Raw genomic sequence first — 24,169 nt, forward strand, 5'->3', positions numbered from 1 at the left:
AAACACCTTTATTGATTTTATTACTTTAGTGGTCTGAGGTCTAAAATTGGCCTGAGTGACTAGTCCTTCTTTGGTATAAGGATGTATAGAAAGCATATGCCTGGCCTTTGCTGTGAGCCAGGGACTGGTTCTGTAGCCCCTTTGAGAAGAAGGGATTGAACTGCTTCTTTGAGAAGAGTAAGATGTTCTTGTGACAATTTGTGAAAGCGAGGGGAATAGTTGGTGGAGTGGAAGTGAGCTCCAGACAGTAACTGTGTAGGATAATTGAGAGAACCCTCTGGTCTGTGGGGATATGTGACCATTGAGTGTAGAACATTTTGAATCTTCCCACCTACTGGAGAGGTGTGAGGTGGTGGAAGGTGTAAATCGTCACTGGAATTGGATGGCTTTCCTCTGCCCTTGTTGTTTGCTCCTCTGTGGGATCATCTAAATGATCCCCTATTGTAGAAATGGGAACTTGGTTTGGAGGATGGTTTGAAGCCTCCCCTGAATTGTGGGTAACAAAAGTTACCACGTTGTTTGGTGGTGAGTAATGCCCCCATAGGCTTTGCTGTCTCCAAGTCTTTTTTTAAGTTTTCCTATGGTGTTGTCTACTTCTTGGCTAAATAAGTGTTCCCTATCAAATGGCATGTTGATGACTACATGCTGTATATCTGGCTTGAGTCCTGAACACCTAAGCCAAGCCTGCCTATGTATAATGACACTAGTGTTAATACTGCATGCTGCGGTATCTGCGGCATCAGTTGCACACATAATAATTATTAGAAATGGTTTGACCCTCTGAAACTATCTCTTGTGTCCTTTAACGATGTTCCTCTGGGAGGTACTAGAGGAGTTCCTCCATTTCGTCCCAGTGGGCCCTGTCGTATTGTGCCAAAAGTGCCTGGGAATTGGCAATATGCCAATGACTGTAGCTTGTTCAGACACTCTTTTCCCCGCTGCATCTATTTTTTTTTTACTTTCCTCATTAGGAGGGGGCGTATCTCCTGTGGATTGACTATTAGCAAGTGTTAGTGCTGTAATGACGACTGTGGAGTCAGGAGGGATTTGAGCCCGTATAGATGGTCTGTAGGTGCAGCCTTGTATTTTTTATCCACTCTTTGGGTGATAATCCAAGACTTTACAGGTACTTTAAAAATATCATTGACATGTCTAAGCATGCCAAGCAACATGGGAAAAAATTGACACTCTCTGTGTGGTAGCGAGGGTGTCAAAGAGAAATTCTCTTCAATCGGATCAGTGTGCAGCTGGACATTATAGTATGCGGCTGCCCATGCTATGACCTACTGATAGGATGTTGTGTCTTCACATGGTGATGGCTGTGCTGGATATAAGTCAGGGTAATTTGGCAGGATGGGAACTGGATCATATGAATCCCATGGCATGTCACCCAAATCATCTCCTTGAGGTGGTGGTGAAAACTGTGGTGTAGAAGATTGAGGAAGTGGTGTAGGAGTAGAAGAAAGCACTGACGAGTGTGGTGGAGAAGCCCGAGGTTGAGCTGGAGCTTTTTCCTTAGAGAACTTTTTAGGGGGAGGAGCAGTGTCCAAGGCCTCTTCAAAGGTGAGCTTCCTTTTGTTTGGAACAGGGGGGAAGCAATTATTCTCCCTGTTCCTTTTTGAATATGGAGTTGGCACTGATGAGCATCCATTATTTCCAAGATGGACTCCACTGATGAAGCTGTTTCGAAGGAGTGACTAGACTCTCTGGAAGGCACAGTCTTAAGGTCCGAAATTTTCTGAGCCGAAGTCTTGTGTCGAGTCGAAGCTGTCGGCTCTGAAGTGGATGAAGAGGGTTTTTTGCTTGGTGCCTAAGCGCTCCGGTCAATGGATCTGCTCAAGGTTGACTGGGATGTTGCAAAGCCGAAGTTGGCTGCCAAAGACTTCTTGAATGTTTTCTCTACCGAGCCAGAGGGCGGGTCATCTGAAGGTGATGGCCCTGAAGGCAGTGGTGGTACGGCAACCTGCTTCTGAGGCTTTTCTAAAGTTTTTGTAGGGGAAGTAGGGCCTGTTCTACTCACAGGATGCGGGTGTTGACTGGCAGGCTCTCAATGTCGGATTGGATGTCTGACTCTGAATCTTCTATGGAGAAGGCCTCCTCCTGTTCCAGCTCCTCCTGCGTGTGTTCTTCCCCAAATGTAGCTGAAGTGTCATCTGGTGTTTTGGACGCCATCTCCAACCTACGAGCTCTTCTGTCCTGGAGCATCTTCTTGAATTGAAAGGAATGGCAGGCGCTGCAGGTTTCTTCGCTGTGGTCCGGGGGGGAGACAAATTACACACCAGATGTTGGCCGGTGCAGGGGAATTCCGAGTGGCATCGAGGTCAACAGTGAAATGGAGTATATTTCATTAGCCCTGCACAGTCCAACACCACGTGGAAGATTAGGCCTGAGACGGGCAAAGATGCCTCGACGGGTAGGTAAGCCAGCTCCTGGTACAGAAATTCGGACTGACTGCGAAATATATAGAAAACTCGATGGAATTACAATACCGTTGCTGAAAGAAAGATTGAAGAGGACAGTTCAGAACAGACCTAGCCGAGGAAATAACGGAGCGAGAGGAACACATGTCTGAACCCAACGGCGGAGAGAAAACAATCTAACAAAGGTCTCGATGCCCATGCTCAGTATCACTGAGGAGAGGAGTCACTCGATCTCGTGACTCGAAAAGATTCTTCGAACAAAAACAAGTTGCTACTCTGAGGACCCAACACTAGATGGCGGACATATCCACACATGCCTTTGAACAGAATATTTCCATGGACAAATTAGTGAATTGGGATTGCTGCTAAATATGACAGCTTAAGAAAATCCTACCCTATCACGAAAATCCAAAACTTGAAATGCATACTATGAAAATGAGTATTGTTGGATATCCTTGCCAGCAACAAATAAAGGAAAAGCATTACCTTCCAAGAGCAAGGGACATTCAGAGTTCTTCAAACAAATGGCAAACAAAGGTGGTGTGGTGGTGGTCAATGAGAAAGAAGAATATAAAAATATGAGTCACAAGTTACTGCTAGGAAATTAGTGAATATCCCACAGAAGTGTACAAAGCACCTCTGATACCAGAGAAACCAAAACCTGTAATACTATATATGTTTCCAAACATACATGAACTTTAGACCAGTGGCCACCAAATCATCTTAGAAGTCAAAACATTGACTAAAGCCAACTCTTGAAATTCATTGTAAAACCTGTGGCGCAACCCATACCACCATTGTACAGAACACAACATGCTTCCTCTAGAACATCCGAGAGAAAATGAGGATACTAGCAATTCTGCTTTGACCATTCTATGTGCAGTTTCTTTGTACCCCAACACTCCACGTGATGATGGTATCCCTGTCAAGGGTACAACATATATCATGAGATTCAAGCTAGCATTGTTTAATGAGAGACACTTCCTGCAAAAATTGGAGCCACCATATGCACACAATGTCACCACAGTATGCTACCCACTGTTTTGCGAAATTGAAGCTGTAATTCCTACAACAAACAAATCTGAAATCACAGACATTACTGTTAAGTACAGATGACATTTCCATGATTGTCAGAAAAAGAGTCTCTTTTGTCGCAGGTCACTATATAAAGGTTAAAAATATTGACCTACCATGATATTGCATCCAGTACATCAACCACAACTTCATGGTATGTTATTACTATTTTCTCTCCAAATCACCAACCTAAGGCTTTTAATTATTGTAGTCACCTGAGAAACTCCTCTACAATTACCCTGCAAATTTGTGGGCTACGTTGATATAATAGATGCCGTATGATACAAAGCTTGTGATAAAGTGGGGTAAACTCTCTTATCCTAAACACCATTAATTGGATTTCTCACTGCTTCAAGTTCCCCAAGGAATATTTATTAACAACAATGGATACATCATATCTGTTGGAAGACAGTGTCTCTTGAAAATACGTGTATGCAAGAAATCTACAATCAGGAACAAAAACCTCACTGTAACGGTCTACCTGAGCTAAATGCAGCAAGCTTTGACATTCAATCAAGGAATCAGGCATCAAAGTTCTGATGAGAAGACGGGGAGCTCGCTAGCTCAGTTTATCCATTTTGTAGCTATAGGTTATCCTAGATATTCTGATCACATACTAGCAAAAAGCAGAGAAAACCTGCTATAATACAGATTGCAGAATTACATTTCTACCATTGGTGGTTACAAATCACCCTGCAATGGCACAACTATATTCAGCCTGGTTAAGACAGTGAAACACATTTTCACTGTACATCAATTAACTGCCAACAAGAAACCTCAAAACCTGGGACAAATTCTCAATAGAGGCAAACTGCCATTAGAACAAGAACAGAAGAGAACTGGGACATATCTCAGCTATGTTGGAAAAATGAAAACCTGTGCATTCTTTTGTAACTAAAAACTAATCAAAACCGCCAGAGATCTTGAAATTACATACTCAAGGGGCATAGGACTCTAAATTAACCAATGCATCATATCTCAGAATGTACAATAAATGCCAAGAGGACAGTACGTTGGCTAGACTTGCCAGAAGCTACATGAAAGAATAAACCACAACTGGTGTATCCTCATGGATAACAAAACGGAAACTTCAGTGGGTTATTATTTTGACATAAAATATGGCCCGTTGATCACAGCATTGAAGCAGAACGTGAAAATGAAAATGCAAAATATAGAATTTGTTCGAGAATGAAATACTCAACAGCAATGATGGTTTCATGTGGCACTTGGGTGAACTTTAAGCCTGGCATTATCATTACAATTACATCAACAATGTCATGAGAAAAGACAGATTTTTGTCACGTGGCTTCCAGGTTGCGATGCACCTTATGCACTGATAAGTTACACCGCAAACTGCCCAGTTTCACAGGATCACAGAAGGGCTTGCCTAATAAGTATTACTTAGGAAGGTTGCTTTTAGGACACCTCTGCAACGGACTACGAACACAGCTGTTGGCCTGCAAAGGAAAGCCGATCACTGTCCCTGTGTTCACAGACCCAAAACAACGTTTATTCTTTTATTATTATTATAGCAGCCGGTGTCCAGCTGCTGCTTTAAAAAAAACAGTTTCCTGGTTGGTAAGACAGTAGGGAGATCCACTGTCTTCCCCTCCCCTTGAAGCAGTCAATTAATTTTCAGATTGTAAGCCGTGGAATGGGAACAGCTTCAGCTATTCGAATGCGTTACATGAGGTGTTGGTCATTTTTCACAAAGGGTTTGTGACCATTCAGTTAAAAATCACAAGTAGGCGGGGCAGATTTGGAATGAGTCCGATAACCACATTTGAAATTCGGAAAAGACTTTTGGGATAGTGAAAGAGGTTTTATACATTAAGAAATATCACGTTGTGGTTTGAATTCTATGTCAGGACCAGAGGCTCCGATTATGCTTTCTCTTTCTTTTTACTGTTCCAACAGCAGCCAATAAAATAAACAGTAAAACAAAAAACTTCAATACCCATGAAGTATATAGTAACAGTCACAGGGTCCAATCATTTCACAGGACCTATCCCCATAAAAGCCATGACCTCGACAGTCACTTCCTCTTTCTTTGCTGCTCCGCAGCAGATAAGTGCTCTTCGTTTTTCTTTCTACTTCTATATTGCATAAAGAATTCGTTGTACATTTCCTTGGGCACGCTTTCATTGTGCATCTGTCCTTGGCAGAGTTTATTTATTTATGTGGAGTGGGAGCAGACTACACGTTACTCGCGTAGTCCTATTTCTATTTCGGGGGTCGTGCTGCGCGCGTCCTTGTTCTCATTGTGAGGAGCTGATGCGTTGATGCAACACGATGCCGATTGCCTCCCCTCTCTTGTGATTCCATTTCTGTGCTCCCTGACGCCCCACAGCTTTGCTTGGGGTTGTACAAATTGAATAGGCACTGCCAAGAGTGCTTTTTTGTATCCAGGTCTGCTCCCTCCACTCTTTATTCAAAGTCTGTCTGCTTTTTGACCTGGCAGGGGTTTTTGCACTCCCCCTTTGAGCTCCTGAATTCATATTGTTTTATATTTTGAAGTGTATTTACTTCTTCAAGAATCAGGAGAATGGCTCAGTGGCATAATGATGAATCAGGATATTATCCTAAAGATAATTTTGGCCAGCTGGAAATGAATCTGGTCGAGGCCCTTGACATTAGGGTGAAACAATCAGTTAATGATGCTCTGGTCAAGGCTTTGGGACCCTTTTCTGGTCAGTTGATTGATTACGCTCGTAATCAAGGTTGGATGCTGGGACTTCCAGCCCCTAGTGAACATCCTAAGCTAATAGACGCAGGAAAGCAGAGCGATTCTAATGCCTCGTTTGAACAGGCTGCCGCCTTTGAGAAGCTTCGCTGCAAAAGGGCAGGTGAACACACCCACAGCAGTAATAAGTCTGCCAATACCCCTTCCTCCTCCAGCGACGATGCCTCTTCTGACTCAGATGACCCTGATGTACCAGGTCCCAGCAAAAAAAACAAGAGACAGATGTCTCCTCCCAAAGTTTTAGATTTTGACCCCACTGACATAGTTCAACCTAGAGCGTCCAATTGGGTACCCCCTCCTGAGGCGGCCAATTATGTTCAATCTCACTTACACAAAGGGTTTGACAAACAGGTCCGCGCTCGTCTCCGAGCTGAATGTCCTAGACCCGACCTAGAAGGGAAGGTAGTGAATATGCCTGAAGTGGATCCCACAATGGTAGTTTTTATAAAAAAGTTTTCAAAAGATCCTAAAAAGGGCCTTGACAGAGCTTGGCGTACGTGTCAAGATAAGCTCTTAGATATGTCTGGTCCCCTTACAAAATTTTTAAAGTTGGCTTTCCAGTTTAAGGAATCTGGTCTGGCGGTAGACACAGACATTTTAATTGGTTGGGCACGGAGGGCCATTTGCCAACACTAACTGTGCTATCTCTACCGAGCGCAGACAAACTTTTTTGATGCGCATTGACCCCAGGCTTAATGATCTGTCTTCTTCTGAAGCTGATCCTGCTGCGGATGGTATGCTGTTTGGTACGCCATTCGTGAAAGAATTATCTAAATTTTGCTCTACCTACTCCTCCCTGGAAAAGGCCCAGTTGTCCCTCAAGAAGGTATTTAAGCACGGCCTTTTTCTCAGGGCCGGTCGTTACGGAGGGTGTATGCCCGGCTGAGGAGCCTTCACAAGCCCTCAAGTCTATTACCCCAGAGGTAGAGGAGGCTGGTACGGAGAACCTGCCGAGGCCACCTTCTATCCCACCCGTTCACGGGGCGGACGTGCAAGATTCCGCAGGGGTCCCAGACGAGGACAACAGAGTGCAATTCAGGACGCAGGATATTCTGGTAAGGGTTATTCCCTATTCACAAGTGATTTTGGGGGGCAGGGTCGGTTCCTTTCTTCACAATTGGAAACTAATTTCAAGGGACCCTTGGGTTCTTCACACAGTGACAGGTTTCAGACTGGAGTTTTTCAGTAGCCCGCAGCAAACTCAATTTCCCAATCCAATGTATTTTTCCCTAAAAGATCTTTCCATTATAGATCAAGAAGTGCAATCACTTATAGATGAGGGGGCTGTAGGTTTTTCCGCTCCTCACCCAAGGGGTTTCATCAGCCCTATTTTTCTTGTGGACAAGAAGGGTGGAGGTCACTGTCTTGTCTTGAACCTCGAAGAGTTCAATAGCTGGATTTTATACAGGCACTTCAAGATGGAAGGTATTCATATGTTGAGGGACATCCTGTTAGAAGGCGACTGAATGGTGCATCTGGATCTGAAAGACGCTTACCTGTCAATCCCTATTTTTGCACCGCACAGACGTTTCCTCCAGTTTCTGTGGAGGGGTCAGTGCCTAGAGTTCAAAACACTGATGATGGCTCAGGACACTCAGACTCTCCTGAGTCATTTAGCGTTGACTATTCAACTGTTACAGGATTTGGGATTCATTATCAATGTGCAGAAGTCACTGTTGAATCCTTCCCAGTTAATAGATTTTCTGGGTTTTCAGATAGACTCAGTGCGAGCCCAACTCATTCTGCCCTCTCCCAAAGTTCGCAACATCAAGAGGGAATTGAGGTTGGCTTTGAACAACCAGACTGTGTCTTTGAGAGCCATTGCCAGGATAGTAGGTCTCCTGTCCTCCTCCATTCAGGCAATTTGTCCAGCTCCCCTTCATTACCGAGCCTTCCAGAGGTTGAAGATTCAGCATCTGTGCAAGGGTCTTTCCTATTCGGAACAGATTCCTTTAACCGAGGAGGTGAGGTCGGAGATTCTTTGGTGGTTGAACCATATGGAAGCCTGGAACGGCAGAGCCATTTTTGGTTCTCTCCCGGACATGATAATAGAGTCGGACGCCAACCAGTGGGACTGGGGAGCTCGCTGTGGCTCGATTGCGACGGGGGGGATTCGCTGGTCCCAGACTGAGACGAGGCTTCTTATCAATTGTATGGAACTTCTAGCGGTTTCTTTTGCCATCAAGAGTCTCTCTCCCCAGAAGGGAGATTGCTGAATCTTGTTGAAAATGGACATCATCTCGGCGGTGAGATACATCAACAAACTGGGAGGAACTCGATCCAAAATGTTAGCGGAGATAGCGAAGGAATTTTGGCATTAATGCCTTCTTCATCGCTTAAGTGTCACAGCAGTATATCTTCCGGGGGTACAGAACACCACAGCGGACTGGCACTCCAGGTATTTGAGGGATGCCAGCGATTGGTGATTGAGTCGACATCTTTTTCAGCAGGTCCTTCTGGAACTGGGTCCTTGCGACATAAACCTTTTTGCCTCACGTCTCAATTTTCAGATTCCGATATTTTTCAGTTGGCGTCCAGACCCGATGGCTCGGGCGACTGATGCCTTCCTTCAGTATTGGAGCCCAATTTCAGGGATATGCATTTCCTCCATTTGTGATGATCCCCAGGGTTTTAGCCCAGGTGAGAAGACAGAAGGTAGAGATTGTACTGCTAACCCCTCTGTGGAGGGCTCAACCCTGGTTCCCGGTAGCTCTGCAGTTAGCTTGCTCTCCTCCCCTTTTCATTCCTCCTCGTCAGAATCTTCTGATGAGTACAGAGGGCCTTCAAAATCCCTTATTTCTGTCCAACCAGCTTTGGTTGAAGGCTTGGACAGTTTCAGGGCGAGATGGATTTCCCCAGGAATTTCGCAACAGGCTGCAGACTTCATTAAACAAGCCTGGTCTTCAAGTACGCATAAGAGGTATTCTTCATCCTGGCGGAGATGGTCCGGTTGGTGTGACGGACAGAGTACCGATCCCATGGGGACGAATGTTGACATGATTGTGAATTTTTTAGGTGAATTGGCGAGTTCAGGTCTTGCCTATCGTACAGTGAATAATTTTAGGTCAGCTATTTCTGCAGGTCATTCTCCGGTAGAAGGTAAACCGGTAGGTGAACATCCTTTAGTCTGTAAAGTGATGCAAGGGATTCGCTTGACATCCCCCCTAAATCTAAATATTCTACCCTTTGGGATGTTGATGTAATTGGCCTGCTAATCGTTATCTCTATAGGAAACAAATTTCAGCAAAATTGACTATGTTGCTTTGTCTTACTTCTTGTAAACATGTTTCAGATGTTAGGGCTTTAGATTTGGTGGGTAGAACTTATTCACCAGAGGGAGTTACATTTAATGTCACCAGAAGAACAAAAACCAATAGCAGTTTGGTAACTTATCCTAGGTTTCCTGATAATCAACAAATGTGTGTAGTTCAATGTTTGAAGGATTATGAATCTGCTACTGTTGACATTAGACAAAATGATAAAGGTCAGCTTTTAATACCCTTACAAAAAGCCCTTTAAGCCAGTTTCAGCAGCTACTTTGGCTAAACGGATGAGGTGGTTGATGAATGAGGCAGGCATTTACACCTCTAAATATGGAGCTCATTCAGCTAGAGGAGCTATGGCTTCCAAGACCTTTGCGTTTGGTCCTCATCTGGAAGACATTATGAGAGCAGCTGATTGGTCTTCAGAATCTACATTTAGAAAATGTTATCATAAGCCATTGGTTGATGTGGCGACTGTGGTGGTTGGTCAGCTTTAAACAAGCATAATTGGAGCCTCCGGTCCGGACATAGAATAAAAAAATGTCTAGCTTACGCGTCAAGAATTTTCAATTTTATGAAGGACATGGAGGCGAGGATTATCCCACCATTATACTAATATGCAACATTGGTGTTTTATTTAATATAAATGATGTTTGTCACAGGATTTTGATATATTTTGCATTTCCCGCCCGGTTGTATCATGACAATGTGTAGATTGTTTATGGGTGTTATATCCATTAAAGATATTACGGGCAATCTTTTATCTCTTTTAGGAGCGGATCAGAAGACTCCGTGATATTTTCGGATGGTTCTTTCCTTGAGCGACATGAATAGAGTTTCTGATCTTCCTGTTCATGGAGGTGTCGGTTGAGGTCGCAGCTTGTTCTGGTCGCTGGTGGTTCTGGGACCACGATGTTGGACTGCTAAGAGTTTTCCTGTTATTCTGTAAGGAGTTTCGTTTCCTTCAGTGTTTGGTTCTTATCTGACTTTTACAAAGAAAGAGGAAGTGACTGTTGAGGTCATGGCTTTTATGGGGATAGGTCCTGTGATATGATTGGACCATGTGACTATTACTATATTGCATGGGTATTGAAGTTTTTTGTTCTACTGTTATTTTATTGGCTCCTGTTGGAACAGTAAAAAGAAAGAGAAAGCATAATCCTCGCCTCCGTGTCCTTAATAGAATTGAAAATTCTTGACGCGTAAGCTAGAAAATAAAATATTTGCCACTAGCAGGGTTTCCATCCACAAAATCCTTTCATACATCTGGCCCATTTTTATTCATTGGATGAAAACTGGAAACGCACTTACCATGTTTTTTTATTCATATTAAGTTCCATTATCATTTGCCTGTAAATGCTTAAGATGGCCTTGCATGCATCAACTTGCTCCTCTACGAGCACAGGAAGCTCAGCACATGGCTCCAGAAGGAAAACATTTGCCGAATTTGTCAGAAAAACCTTGAAAAGAAGAGAAAGTATTGTTAATGGAAACAAATATAATAAAGAACCAAATGCTTAAATGTCACCATACTTCAACTGCAACAATTTTAGAAGAAAGTAAGTTACACACAATAAAGGTACGTTAGTGGGAAATTGAGGGTGAACTTAATCTGAGGATTTTAGGAAAAAAAGCCAAAAAAGTTTCAGTAGAGTAGCAAATAAAGCATGTTTTGTGGTAACAAGGAACACGCAAGGGCAGCTCGTAAACAATTTCTAATAGAATGGCTGCTTCCAATATTCTCAACACCTCACCAAATCTTTTTTCTATAATAGTTTGCTTTAAGCCGATGGTAACTAAACATCGTTCAAAGAAAAATGCTGAAGTCAAATAAATTGCTAGAAACTGAATTCTGTGCCGTGCACAGTGAGTCTATAAGTTACTAATATTTTGGTGTGTGTAGTAAATCAAGTGTTCCTTGAGACCAACCTTATGCTTCTGCAAGCACGCAAAATCATACCCAGCCTGGAGATCCTTACCCCTAGATGATGGAAGCACCACTGCACTGTCTTAGACCTCAGCATTGACGTGTTCTACATAATCCTCAAACCTGAGATTGTATTTTAAAAATAACTCTTACACAAAGGCAATTCAATACTATATATATATATATGTATATATATATATATATATATATATATATATATATAAAACAACCTGAGCTTGAGTAGATATTGATCAATTAAGGAAATAATTATTTATTTAGGAGTTTGTGTAGCTTTTACTTCAGAGCGTTAGCACTGGCTGTACAGGCTCATAGAAAACAAAGTAGTAGGTGCGATGCAGTCTGATTAGATGCCGGTAGCCGAATCCGAAGTTCATCTGTTATGATTATGAAAGTAGTTTAGAGTTCTGCAACCGACTTATTATGATCATACAACAGCACAAAGTTTTACTAGTACAATATACACGGAATCATTGCTTTTGATCCTGTGATTACAACAAACACTGCACTAAATCCGAAATACAATAGGCTAAAAAAATAATGCATGTATGTGACAGGGCTCGAGGAAAAAAGGGCCCATATAACTTCGGACAGGCACAATCAACTAGCTAGTAAGGAATAAACATGGAGGACTGATTGCATGTATAATAACCTGCACCAGGTTGTGAACTCGTTTATGGGCCACTGAGTCCTTCAAGAACCGAGAAGTAGGATTGAATGTGGGTCAGGGCTCAATTAAAAAGGGCCCATAAAAATTCAGGCAGGCACAAGAAATTAGCTAGAAAGAAAGAAACATGGCAGAGGTGACATAGGAAATCTTAGATCATCCACTTGGTTACTCGAAATTCGTGGAAGCTCTCTAAGACTTCTCAAGAAACTAGCTGGGAAGATGACAATTAAAACTCAGGACTAGTAATAGTGTCTAAAAAAGACTAATAACAGCTCAAGGATTAAAACGGTGTGGACAAAATCTTTGCATATAGGTTCTCCTGTGGATTTAGCACCGATTCTCTCTTTTTCACTAAGCAAGTAAAGACGACCATGCCTTCTCCATCAGTTGCCAATTCTGGTGGAAAAGAAACAACTTCTGGTACTTGGCTGCAATCCAGTAACTTAAGGTCATTCAGTGTTGACACTGTTAATGAACCATCAACAGTATCTGAAACTGTCAGTAATAGGATATCAACACTTGGAAGTACCTCACAAAGAAACAAGAGAATAGCTCAGAGTATTTTCCCACTGGAATTTACTTTGCCAGTCACTGAATGCCAAACGCCCTCAGGAATGAAAAAAATACATGGAGTAAACATCAGGATTTGTTTGACAGCATCTGAAGTAATAACTTTCCAACAGGGACGATCTATCTAATACACCAGACTTCCCCAAAAATGCCTGTTCCTACTTAAACTTAAGACTATGTTCAAGTTTCAGCAGCTTTCCATGTGCTGCAGGCACAATAGCTTCTATTTTAAAACTGCTGGAAAAATCAGTTTTTAACCCGGACCATGCCTTGTGGGGACATTATCTAGCATACTGTTGTCTCTTACAAAATGCCTTAATTCTACATGTCAAATAAAGGAACAAAGCATCACAACTGCTCCAGAATTTTATTATCTGATTAGGGCTGTAGAGGAATCAGCAAACGTTATTGAAAATGGGCTTAATAAAAGAATATGGTTATTGAGGTGGGAAATGCAATACTGGGAAAAGGAGCAAGAGAGACTTTTTTTATCAGGAACATTATTCTTCATGTAAACATTTCCAGAAGAATATATTTAAAAAAAAATCAACTTCTATATCTGATCCACCTAACGTTTCTGGAGCAGTTCTTCCTTGAGCTGGAACTTCCTGATGTTGTGAATTCCTTAGGAAAAATGGTTTTGATGTATTAGCAGCACAGACATTAGCAAAATCTTCAATAGACAGAGGAAATAAATTATGTTGCTGAAATACTAAATACAGTATTCAGTACATCACAAGAACACTCACTTAATTTAAAGGATGTCGCTCGTTCAGTAATTATTCAGATTAAACCAGAAGGAAAATATGTTAAACCTTGCAGAAACCGCAATTAATCAAAATAGTGATAAGGAATGTCGTGGGTACAAAAAATGTATAATGGAAGAGTAGATCAAGACATACTGGCCAATTCGACTAGACGAGGCTTCTCAGGCACTTCAATATTTGAATATATTATTGCCACTAAAGTTTCATTTAATTTGAATTTCAAAGTGCACATTATAAGTACAATACATAGTGGCCACTCCATACTCCAAGCTGCACTAGAATGAACATTACAAACTAAGACAGTCTGGCATCTGGAAACTGGTTCTGAACAAGTAGATATTCACTTAAACAGCAGTCTACTTTTTTTAGAGATTGCATAACAAAAACCTTTAATGGAATGGTGTCAATATATGTAGATTTACCAGAGGTTCATAGTAGTGGCCCAACTGGATTGAGTAGTATATAAACAAACAAATCTATTTTGACACTTAAGGATAATGGTAAAATACATTCAAGACCAAAGAAGCATGTGATTTAATTGATGTAAACATATCAACTGAAATAAAAATTTAAATTAGAAATTCCATTCTAGAAAGGAAAAGACAGTTCGATTTAAAATGGCAGAATATTCATTCACACAAGAGAAACAATCCAGGCTTCTTTGGTAGATTGTAGCAATCAATCAATGCATTTGTCGAGCGAGCTACTCACCCGTGAGGGTCTCAAGGTGCTTGGGGGTGGTGGTGGGGGTGGGGGGGGAGGGGGAATTGGTTGGGGGCAGCTGCTACTGCTCGAACAGCCAGGTCTTGAGGGATCTCCTGAAGGTCAGTAGGTCCTTGGTCTGCTGTAGGTGGATGGGGAGGGTGTTCCAGGTCTTGCCCGCAAGGTAGAAGAAGGATCTGCCGCCGGTTGTTGTCCTCTAAATGTGTGGGACGGTGGCGAGGTCGGCGGAGCGGAGTTGCCGGTTCGGGGAGTAGAAGGTGAAACGATCCTTAAGGTATGCAGGTCCGGCGCTGTGGCGTGCTTTGTGGGCGTGGGTTAGGAGTTTGAAAGTGATCCTTTTGTTGATGGGAAGCCAGTTTAGGTCTCTCAGGTGGGCTGTGATGTGGCGGGGATGTTGAGGATGAGGCGTGCGGAGGCGTTCTGTATCCATTGCAGTCTTTTCTGGAGCGCTGCCGTGGTTCCCGCATAGAAAGCGTTGCCGTAGTCCAGTCTGCTGCTGACGAGGGCCTGGGTAACAGTCCTTCTGGTTTCGGTGGGGATCCACCTGTAGATTTTGTGGAGCATGCGGAGGGTGTTGAAGCAGGAAGATAAGACGGCGGTGACTTGTTGGGTCATGGAGAGCGATGAGTCAAGGATGAAACCTAGGTTGCGGGTGTGGTTGGTGGGCATTGGTGCCGCACCCAGCGTGGGCGGCCACCAGGAGGCGTCCCAAGCGTGGGGGGTGGGGCCGAGGATGAGGACTTCTGTCTTATCTGAGTTTAGTTTAAGTCGACTGATCTTCATCCAGTTGGCAACGGCCTTCATGCCCTCGTGGAGGTTGGTTTTGGCTGTGGCTGGGTCCTAGGTGAGGGAGAGGATCAGCTAGGTGTCGTCAGCGCAGGTGATGATGTTGAAGTTGTGAAATCGGACGATTTTGGCGAGCGATGCCATGAAGACGTTGAAGAGTCGGGCTAAGGGAGGAGCCCTGTGATACGCGCAGATGGTCTTGGTGGCTTCAGATAGGAATGGAGGGAGGCGGACTATCTGTGTTCTGTCAGAGAGGAAGGAGGTGATCCAGTCCAGGGCCTTGTCGCAGATCCCTGCGTCGTGCCGGCGCGTGCGCAGGGTGTGGTGGCAGATGGTGTCAAAGGCGGCCGAGAGGTCCAGGAGGATGAGCGCTGCATCCTAGGAGCCTTTGTCTAGGAGGGTCCAGATATCGTCGGTGGCAGTGATGAGGGCAGTCTCGGTACTGTGATTGCTGCGAAAGTCAGATTGGGACGGGTCCAGAGTGTTGTTTTCCTCCAGGTGGTGGGACAGTTGCCTGTTGATGATCTTCTTGAGAACCTTTGCCAGGAACGGAAGCAGGGAGATGGGCCGGTAGTTTATGAGGTCCTTAGGGTCCGCCTAGGGTTTCTTGAGTAAGGCGTTGATCTCGGCGTGCTTCCAGCTTTCCGGGAAGGTGGTGGTCTCGAATGAGCTATTGATGATCATACGGAGTTGGGGGGCGATGATTGAGCTTGCTCTGTTGTAGATGGAGAGACGGAATGAATGGTGTTCATTGCTTTGATGGTGTCAGCGTCGCTGACGTGTCCAGGAGAGCAGGAGGTTTGTGTGGTTGGGGGGCGATGAGTAGGAGGTGTTGGTGGCTGCTGGTGGGGTCATGTTGTTGAAGCTGTTGTGGATGCCTGTGATCTTGCAGTGAAAGAAGGTGGCGAGGGAGTCATAGAGATCCTGTGAAGGTGGGATGTCATGGGTGCTGGGGTTGGAGAGTTCCTTCACGATGTTGTGCACGTTGTTGTCGATACGTTCCTTGAAGGAGGACCTCTTGGTGGCCCAGCTGAGCTGGTGGTGCTTGCGGATGGCGTTCTTGAGGGCCGTGTGGGTGTCTGGTGTCTGTTCCAGGCACCACTTCCTCTCAAGTTTGTGGCAGGCCTGTTTGGAGGTCCGGAGGTCGGTGCTGTTCCAGGTGTCCTTTCTGATGGCGAGGTTGTGAGAAGGTTTCTTGATCGGGGCGAGAGTGTTGGCGCAGTCGTAGATCCATTGCCTGAGGTTGCGGGTGGCTGTGTTGGCGTCGGTGGAGTCAGCTGGTGGGGCTCGGGCGAGTGCGGAGATCAGCCGGTCATTGGTGATCCTGTTCCAGCTGCAGCGGGGTATCAGTTGTGGGTGGTGGGTTTATTGAAGGTGAAGTGGACGCAGCGGTGATCCGTCTAGTGGAGTTCAGTGGTGTGGCTAAAAGCGATGTGTCTGCTGGCGGAGAAGATGGGGTCGAGCGTGTGTCCGGCGGAGTGGGTGGGAGATGTGAAGAGTTGATGGAGTCCGAGGTTGTCAAGCAGGGCGATCGAGTTGCTGTCGGTGGTGTTTTTGAGGTGGAAGTTCAGGTCCCCGAGGAGGATGTAGTCTGTAGATGCAAGGGCTTGAGTGCTGATGACGTCAGCGATGGAGTCACTGAACTGAGGTCGAGGTCCGGGGGGTCTGTAGATGAGGGTACCCCTGAGGGTAGTCTTGGGGTTGATGTGGATTTGGAAGTGCATGTGTTCGGGGGTGCGGAGGGTGTCTTCGGCGTTGGTTGAGATTCTGATAGTGTTCCGGTGGACAATGGCAGTCCCTCCTCCCTGTCTGTTGGTGCGGTCTGTGCGGGTGATCTTGTAGCCGTCTGGGATGGCTATGGCGATATCTGGAGCTGAGGAAGGGTTCATCCAGGTCTCTGTCAGGAATGCGATGTCCGGGAGGAGGAGACAAGAAGGTCCCAGAGCTCGATGGCATGCTTGTGGACAGAGCGGGTGTTGAGAAGGATGCACCTGAGATGCAATGAATTGTGGGTCTAATATCATGACCTCAGTAAATTCCATCCCCACAGGTTTGGGTTGACTTCATTTCTACATTGTACACGAGTAATATTAGTAAACCTGAATCATCGGATAGCTCTTATTCACATTGTTAGTTCACAAAGAATATCGCCTGTCGAAACAGTTGCCAAATTAATACCTGTATAAGTAGAACAAGACACTAAGCACTGATGGGCCCTAGTGAAATGTTTGCAACTTTATTAAAGACAGATGCAGAATTGTAGGCTAATTTCATTCTCAAATATTTTCTCATTGCTAGGAAAACAGCACAGCCCAGAGTTCATCGACAGGAGCATCATGATGCTTCTATAAGGAAATACTGTGTAAAAATTTCTGGTAGCCGCAGGCAAATCATCATTTTGGAAACAATGGGAAAACATTTTGCAAGGACCATATCGGAGCATTTGCAGTCATGGGCCTACAATAAAAACATCTCCCTCCAGCAATCAGGTTTGGACCTAAACGGTCAGTAAAACATAATATTGCTGTGATTCATACTATTATAGACAATTACGTAGTTGTAAGGAGTCAAACTATATATGCAGCTTCTAGTGACTTCTCCCCAGCTTTTATTAGTGTGGACAGAATAATACTATGGCAGAAACTGCTGGTAGTAGATATACCAACAAACAATGAGATTTAGTTTGTCTTTACATATATCAAGATGGTGCTAAATATTACTGTGGGGAAACAAAGTTTTGCCATCATCAATCAAAAGACAGAACAGACTGCAGCAGGGCTGTTAATTAGCTCCCCTTTTGTTCTTCTATTATCTAGACTATTTACAACTGAAGTTTATGAATTTGAAAAAGTTTCCACCAAAAGTGGAAATGCACGCTAATGTAGTTTAGTTTCACTTAACATTGATAAGCCTTCAGCATACCTTGACAGAGGCAAATCATTATGCCCCAAAATATTTTTTTTAATTAATATTTCTAACACAAAGATTTTAGTCTTTCAAAGGATAAAACAAAGTAAATTGTATACCTTGAACTTGGAGCAAGGAAAACATGATGCAGTTACATCATGCATATATCTAGGTAGAACTTTTTCAAGTGACACAAGTAATACATTTAAAAAAAAAAAAAAAAAAAATACTTTACCTAACTAGGGAGTAAGGATTTGGCCCATGACGATCTCTTGCAATAGTAGTAGAAATCACAGGGGAGAAGACATCTTAAACATTTTCTAAATGTTTACACTACACAAACACCCTCCATCTAAAGCTATGCAATAGAATATACCACTAAGTCTAATTTTCCTTTTTTGAAAAATGCAACGGAAAGATTTTACAAACATTTTGCACTCTAAGCCCAGCAATCCCAGTCCAAGTACTGATTAGAGCTAAGATTATCCAGCATATTCGATCAAGCCCTTGCTAAAGTCATTTGATGGGGATATTGTTATTACATGCCCCTGAGCATCTCAGACCACAATTTCATATGAAGATCTATTAAGGAGTCCTAGTCAGCAAAGAACCTTCACTTCAAATTTACAATTTGTATTAGACAAGTTTGGACGTAAAATGGAATTGCTTCAAATGTGGACCTCTAAAACATTTGTAACTATTTCTGAAAATCCAAACTCCAAACTCCAACAATGAGTTATGTTGAGGTAGATCATTGGATAAAGCTAAACATTTAGAAAGCATTTCCTGCTGTTGTACTATCTTGTCTGGTCCATCACTACTTTTCCTTCTCATTGAACATAGAGTAAGGTGACTAATAATGATAAGATAATGGTAATAGAAGATTTGCCTCTTAAATCATCGATGGGCAGAGCAAACTTGTGAATCCTTTAATTATGATCTCTATCAGGGAGAAAACCAAGACAGTTTTCCTATTTATTTCAGTATGTTCAGCTTTATCAGGCATTTGAAAACAGTATCTAGGGGCTGTAATTCTTCTATAAAAGATGAACATGTATAATGAATGTTACACTGAATCATCCCCCTGAATGAGCAAGTGTGCTATAGCTTAATTTCATTTTGAATTTGTTGAAAGTATTTGAAAGATAATTACATTTTGGAATAATGATCTGATAAAAGGTTTTATCTATTTATTATTGCTTGAACATCACTGTATTATATTGTTGACCTCAGTTGGGGGTCTAGATCAATTTATTAATAAACTCAATCTGTAAATTTAAGAATAGTTCAGAGTGACATCAGTAATATCTATAGATTATGTTTTACACAGCCACAGGGGAAGGCAACTTCAGTGAAGACAGCAGAACAATGCCCCTCCATCTTCACACAATGGTATTAATTGATTAGAATAAACAATGAGTAAACACATCCTATTGACACTTCAAAGACTATTACATTATGGTCAAATAGGTATTTCACAGAATCCACCAGCACAAAATTTCCACACCAGAGGGAATTCCCTCAACTGTCTTTAGAAATATTGATAGGCTGATCAACAAATTTAAAAAAGGTGCATAGGTCTACCAAAAAGTGTTTGTAGGGTTAAGGATGTCAAATTATTAAGACTTTCAGACATTATTTTAAGCAACCAAATGAATCTGATGGCAAACGAAAACTACTGATTAAGGACTTGTCCCATTAAGGTTGAACACTGACAAGAGACTTCATTAATCCACTGAAACCAATACATCCAACTATCTAATTTCTCTAGAATTACACGGGATATGGAGGGAGCATTATTCATCATTGATAACAAATAAAAATAAAAATAAAGTCAAATTTACCATGTCATCCTCTTTCTGGAAAGACAATGACAGAAACCAGTAGCCACTGCCTGAATGTTGGGCTCTGTCGTGGGTCCATTTCTAGGTCCCTCTCAGGGTAGAGTTTTTGGCTTAGCTTAGGCTTGCGGCCTGTGCCCTTTCACCCAGATAATATGCTTTGTTTTCATTTATTCATTTTAGCACAGCTTTTTTTATTGTGGTAATGTTTTAATTTTCACAATAAGTTGCTATTCTGGAAGACTGTCACGGTCAGTGTTATGCAGGACATATTTTCATTGTGTTTTTCTGCCCTGGGTTGACAAGAATATTTTTGTATTGCTGACACAAGACTGCGCAAACAGTCTAGCACTTAAGTACATAGCTGCGCAAGGCTTATTTTGCAGGAACATAACATGTTCCTCATATTAACACCTTGTAAGACAAAGGGCTTTAGAGGGGGGCTCCAGCCAGGATTTTCCATCTACACTGCATGTCAGTTTGCAACCGACCTCAGCCTTTGTGTCTTTATGAAGCCTGATCTGAAGACTGGAGGCCCAGACCTTGTACTAAGGTAACGGGGTGTGGTGTGCTTTTCAATTACACTGTACGGACAGATTGGGCTTACACCGCCATGCTCTCGCTAGAGGCTAGAGAATAGGCTCTATGTAGGAATTAAATATTCATGTTTATTGCAATATGTTGGGGTTGTTCATCTTCACAATCCTGATTTTGTTATTCCTCATAATCCTATAATCATTGTAGCTCATGCATTTTATCATAGGTTGCAGTCTTTTCAATCAATGTATTGAAAACTATTGTGTGTGTGTGTGTGTGTGTGTGTGTGTATATATATATATACACACACACACATATATATATACACACACACACACGGAAAATGTCACTTACCCAGTGTACATCTGTCCGTGGCATGTAGTACTGCAGATTCACATGCTTTGCATTAGGTCCGCTATCTAGTGTTGGGGCTGGAGTGTTACAAGTTTTGTTTTTTCAAATAAGTCTTTTCTGGAGTCACAGGATTGAGTGACTCCTCCTCTCAGTCATACTGCGCATGGGCATCGACTCCTTTGTTTTCCTGCAGAAGCGTGTAGGAAGGAGTGATAGAGTGAAAGAATGTAAATGTACAACTAAACGTAGTAACTAAATAGGGTGTCCATGCAAATGTAAATATATATACATATGTACAAATACAAACAAGAACTGCAACAACTGCAGGCTTCCGGGGAGGATGGAGGGTGTATGTGAACTTGCAGCACTACATGACACGAACAGATGCACACGGGTAAGTGGCATTTTCCGTTCGATGGCATGTGTAGCTGCAGATACACATGCTATGCATAGACTAAAAAGCAGTCCTTCTCCCAAAACAGCTGTGGCTAGTCGGTATTGTTGCTTTGAAAATAGATCCACACAGTAATGATTTGTAAATGTATGTGGAGTGGACCATGTGGCAGACTTGCATATATCTGCCATTGGTATGTTCCCTAGAAAAGCCATGGAAGCACCTTCTTTCCTAGTGGAATGTGCTTTAGGGGTTATTAAAAGGTATTTTTGCTTTAATGTAACATGTTTGGATGCATCTTACGATCCATCTAGCTAGTCCTTGTTTAGAGATAGGATTTCCTTTATGTGGCTGTTGAAAAGCTACAAAAAGCTGTTTAGTTTTCCTAAACTCTTTTTTTGTATCAACATAGTACGTTAGAGCTCTTTTAAGGTCAAGTGTATGAAGAGCTCTTTCAGCAGTTGAGTCTGGCTGTGGGAAGAAGACTGGCAATTCCACTGTTTGGTTAATGTGGAAAGGAGAAACTACTTTTGGCAAAAAATTTGGATTTGTCCTAAGTACTACTTTATGTTTGTGTACTTGGAAAAATTGTTCCTCCAGAGTGAATGCTTGTATTTCACTAACTCTTCTTAATGAAGTAATTGCTACTGAGAAAGAAACTTTCAAAGAGAGAAATTGAATATCAGATGAATGCATGGGCTCGAATGGTGGTCCCATTAAACTTGTGAGTACAACATTGAGATTCCATGCAGCAACTGGAGGGGTTCTTGGTGGAATAATACGCTTAAGTCCTTCCATAAAGGCCTTTATGACAGGGACTCTGAAAAGAGAAGTATGTTGTATGGTTTGAAAGTATGCTGATATAACAGTCCGAAGAATTTTAATAGATGAGAAAGCTAAATTAGCTTTTTGTAAATGAAGCAGGTAGCATGCACTATCATGTACTGATGCTTTAAGTGGGTCTATATTTTTGCGCTGACAGTAGTAAACAAAAAGTTTCCACTTGTTAGCATAGTATTGATAGTTGGAGGTTTGCGTGCTTGTTTTAGAACATCCATACATTCTAATGGAAGGTGTAAATATCCAAATTCTATGACTTCAGGAGCCAAATCTACAAGTTGAGAACACTGGGATTCGGATGCCTGATTTGACCTTTGTTCTGTGTTAAGAGATCTTGTCTGTTTGTAAGTTTGCAAAGGGGTAGTACTGACAGATCTAGGAGTATTGTGTACCAATGTTGTCATGCCCATGTGGGAGCTATAAGTATCATGGTGAGAGAGGTGTGATGCAGTTTGTTGACCAGAAATTGAATTAACGGGAGAGGGGGAAAAGCATAAGCAAATATCCCTGGCCAGTTGATCCATAGAGCATTGCCCTTGGACAGAGGGGGTGTGGGTGTCTGAAGACGAAGTTTTGGCATTTTGCATTTTCCCTTGTTGCCCACATTTGAAAGTACTGTTGAAGTACCGGAGAGTGAATTTCCCATTCGTGTATTTGTTGCTGCGTCCTGCTTAGTAGGTCTGCTAGCTGATTGTGTATCCCTGGGATGTATTCTGCTAGTAAGTAAATGTGAATTGCCAATTTCCAAATTGTTTGGGCAAGAAGGGACAGTTTAGATGAATGTGTTCCTCCCTGTATCTTCAGCTAATACATTGTTGCCATATTGTCTGTTTTTATTAAGACTGTTTTGTACGAGAAAAGGTTGAAAAGCTTTTAGGGCAAGAAACACAGCTAACAATTCTAAATGGCTTATGTGATGATTTAACCGTGTTGAATTCCATTACCCTTGTATGGTAAGGTTGTTGAGGTGGGCTCCCCAACCTGTCATTGACGCATCTGTTGTTATTATGGTCTGAGGCACAGGGTCCTGAAATGACTGCCCCTTTATTAAATTGTTGTGATTCCACCACTGAAGAGATTTGTGAGTTTGGCGGGTTAACAACACTAGATCCTGCAATTGACCCTGTGAATGAGACCATTGTTGTGAAAGACACTAGTGTAGTGTTCTCATGTTTAATCTTGCACACAGAACTATTGCTATGCATGATGCCATCATTCCCAAGAGTTTCATGATAAACTTTACAGTGTAACAATGATTGGGCTGTATCTATGACACAGATTTTAGAAAAACCTGTATCCTTTGTGGATTTGGATAGGCTAAGGTTTTTTGGGTATTGAGAATAGCCCCTCGGTAAGGTTGAACCTGTGCTTGTTGAAGATGAGATTTTTGTTAGATGATTGTGAACCCTAATGTGTGTAGGGTTTCTATTGTGTATTGAGTGTGTTGCTGGCATTGTATAATGTTGCTTGATTTTATTAGCCTATTGTATAGATAAGGAGAGACATGCATGTGTTGTCTTCTAGGTGAGCTGCTACTACAGCTAGACATTTTGTGAAAACCCTTGGAGCTGTTGTTATGCCGAAGGGAAGAACCTTGAATTGGTAGTGCTGTCCTGCTATTACAAACCTTAGGTATTTTCGATGAGCTGGATGTATGAGGATATGAAAGTAAGCATCTTTGAGCTCTAAGGCAGTCATGCAATCTTGTTTTTGTAGTAGAGGAATTACGTCCTGCAGAGTTACGATGTGAGGATGTATAGATTTAGAGGTCTAAATCCAGAATGGGTCTGAGAGTACCATCCTTTTTGGGTATGAGGAAATATAGTGAATATACTCCAGTTCCCTGTTGCGATTTTGAGACTGATTCTATTGCTTCTTTTAGTAATAGAGATTGCACTTCTTGCTGTAACAGAACGTTGCGTTCTGGGGACAGTCTGAGAGCGAGGGGAAATGTTTGGAGGAGTAGAAATTAGTTCTAGGCAGTAACCATTGCAGATAATTAAAAGGACACACTGGTCAGTGGTGATGTTTTGCCACTGAGAGTGGAATTGCTGTAGTCTGCCCTCCACAGGAGATGTGTGGGGTTGTGGGATGTTGAGGAAGTCATTGTTTTGGGTGGAGTGGTGACACTCTTTGAGGCTTAAAATTTGCCTCTGGCTCTAAAGTGTTGACCTCTGTAAGAGCTTCTAAATGATCCTCTTTGATAGTACTGCTGCGTTTGTTTAGACTGTGAGGTGGAAGCCTTTGTAGTCTGGGGCTTGAACCCTCTCCTAAACTGTTGTTTTCTAAAGGAACCCCTGTAAGGTATAGTGTATAGGGCTCCCATGGCTTTTGC

At 42.6% G+C, this 24,169-nt stretch overlaps 1 protein-coding gene across 5 annotated transcripts in view; it reads right to left on the reverse strand.

The window, feature by feature from the left end:
- RALGAPA2 (Ral GTPase activating protein catalytic subunit alpha 2) overlaps positions 1 to 24,169 on the reverse strand; it is a 1,651,508-nt gene that overhangs the window by 1,018,832 nt on the left and 608,507 nt on the right. For all 5 annotated transcript variants that reach the window (XM_069234346.1, XM_069234347.1, XM_069234343.1 and 2 more), the window contains exon 13: positions 10,812 to 10,960. In XM_069234346.1, coding sequence (XP_069090447.1) covers positions 10,812 to 10,960 — 149 coding nt within the window. The remainder of the gene's footprint in view (positions 1 to 10,811; positions 10,961 to 24,169) is intronic.

Source organism: Pleurodeles waltl, chromosome 5, assembly GCF_031143425.1.
Source record: "Pleurodeles waltl isolate 20211129_DDA chromosome 5, aPleWal1.hap1.20221129, whole genome shotgun sequence".
NCBI classification, from domain to species: domain Eukaryota; kingdom Metazoa; phylum Chordata; class Amphibia; order Caudata; family Salamandridae; genus Pleurodeles; species Pleurodeles waltl.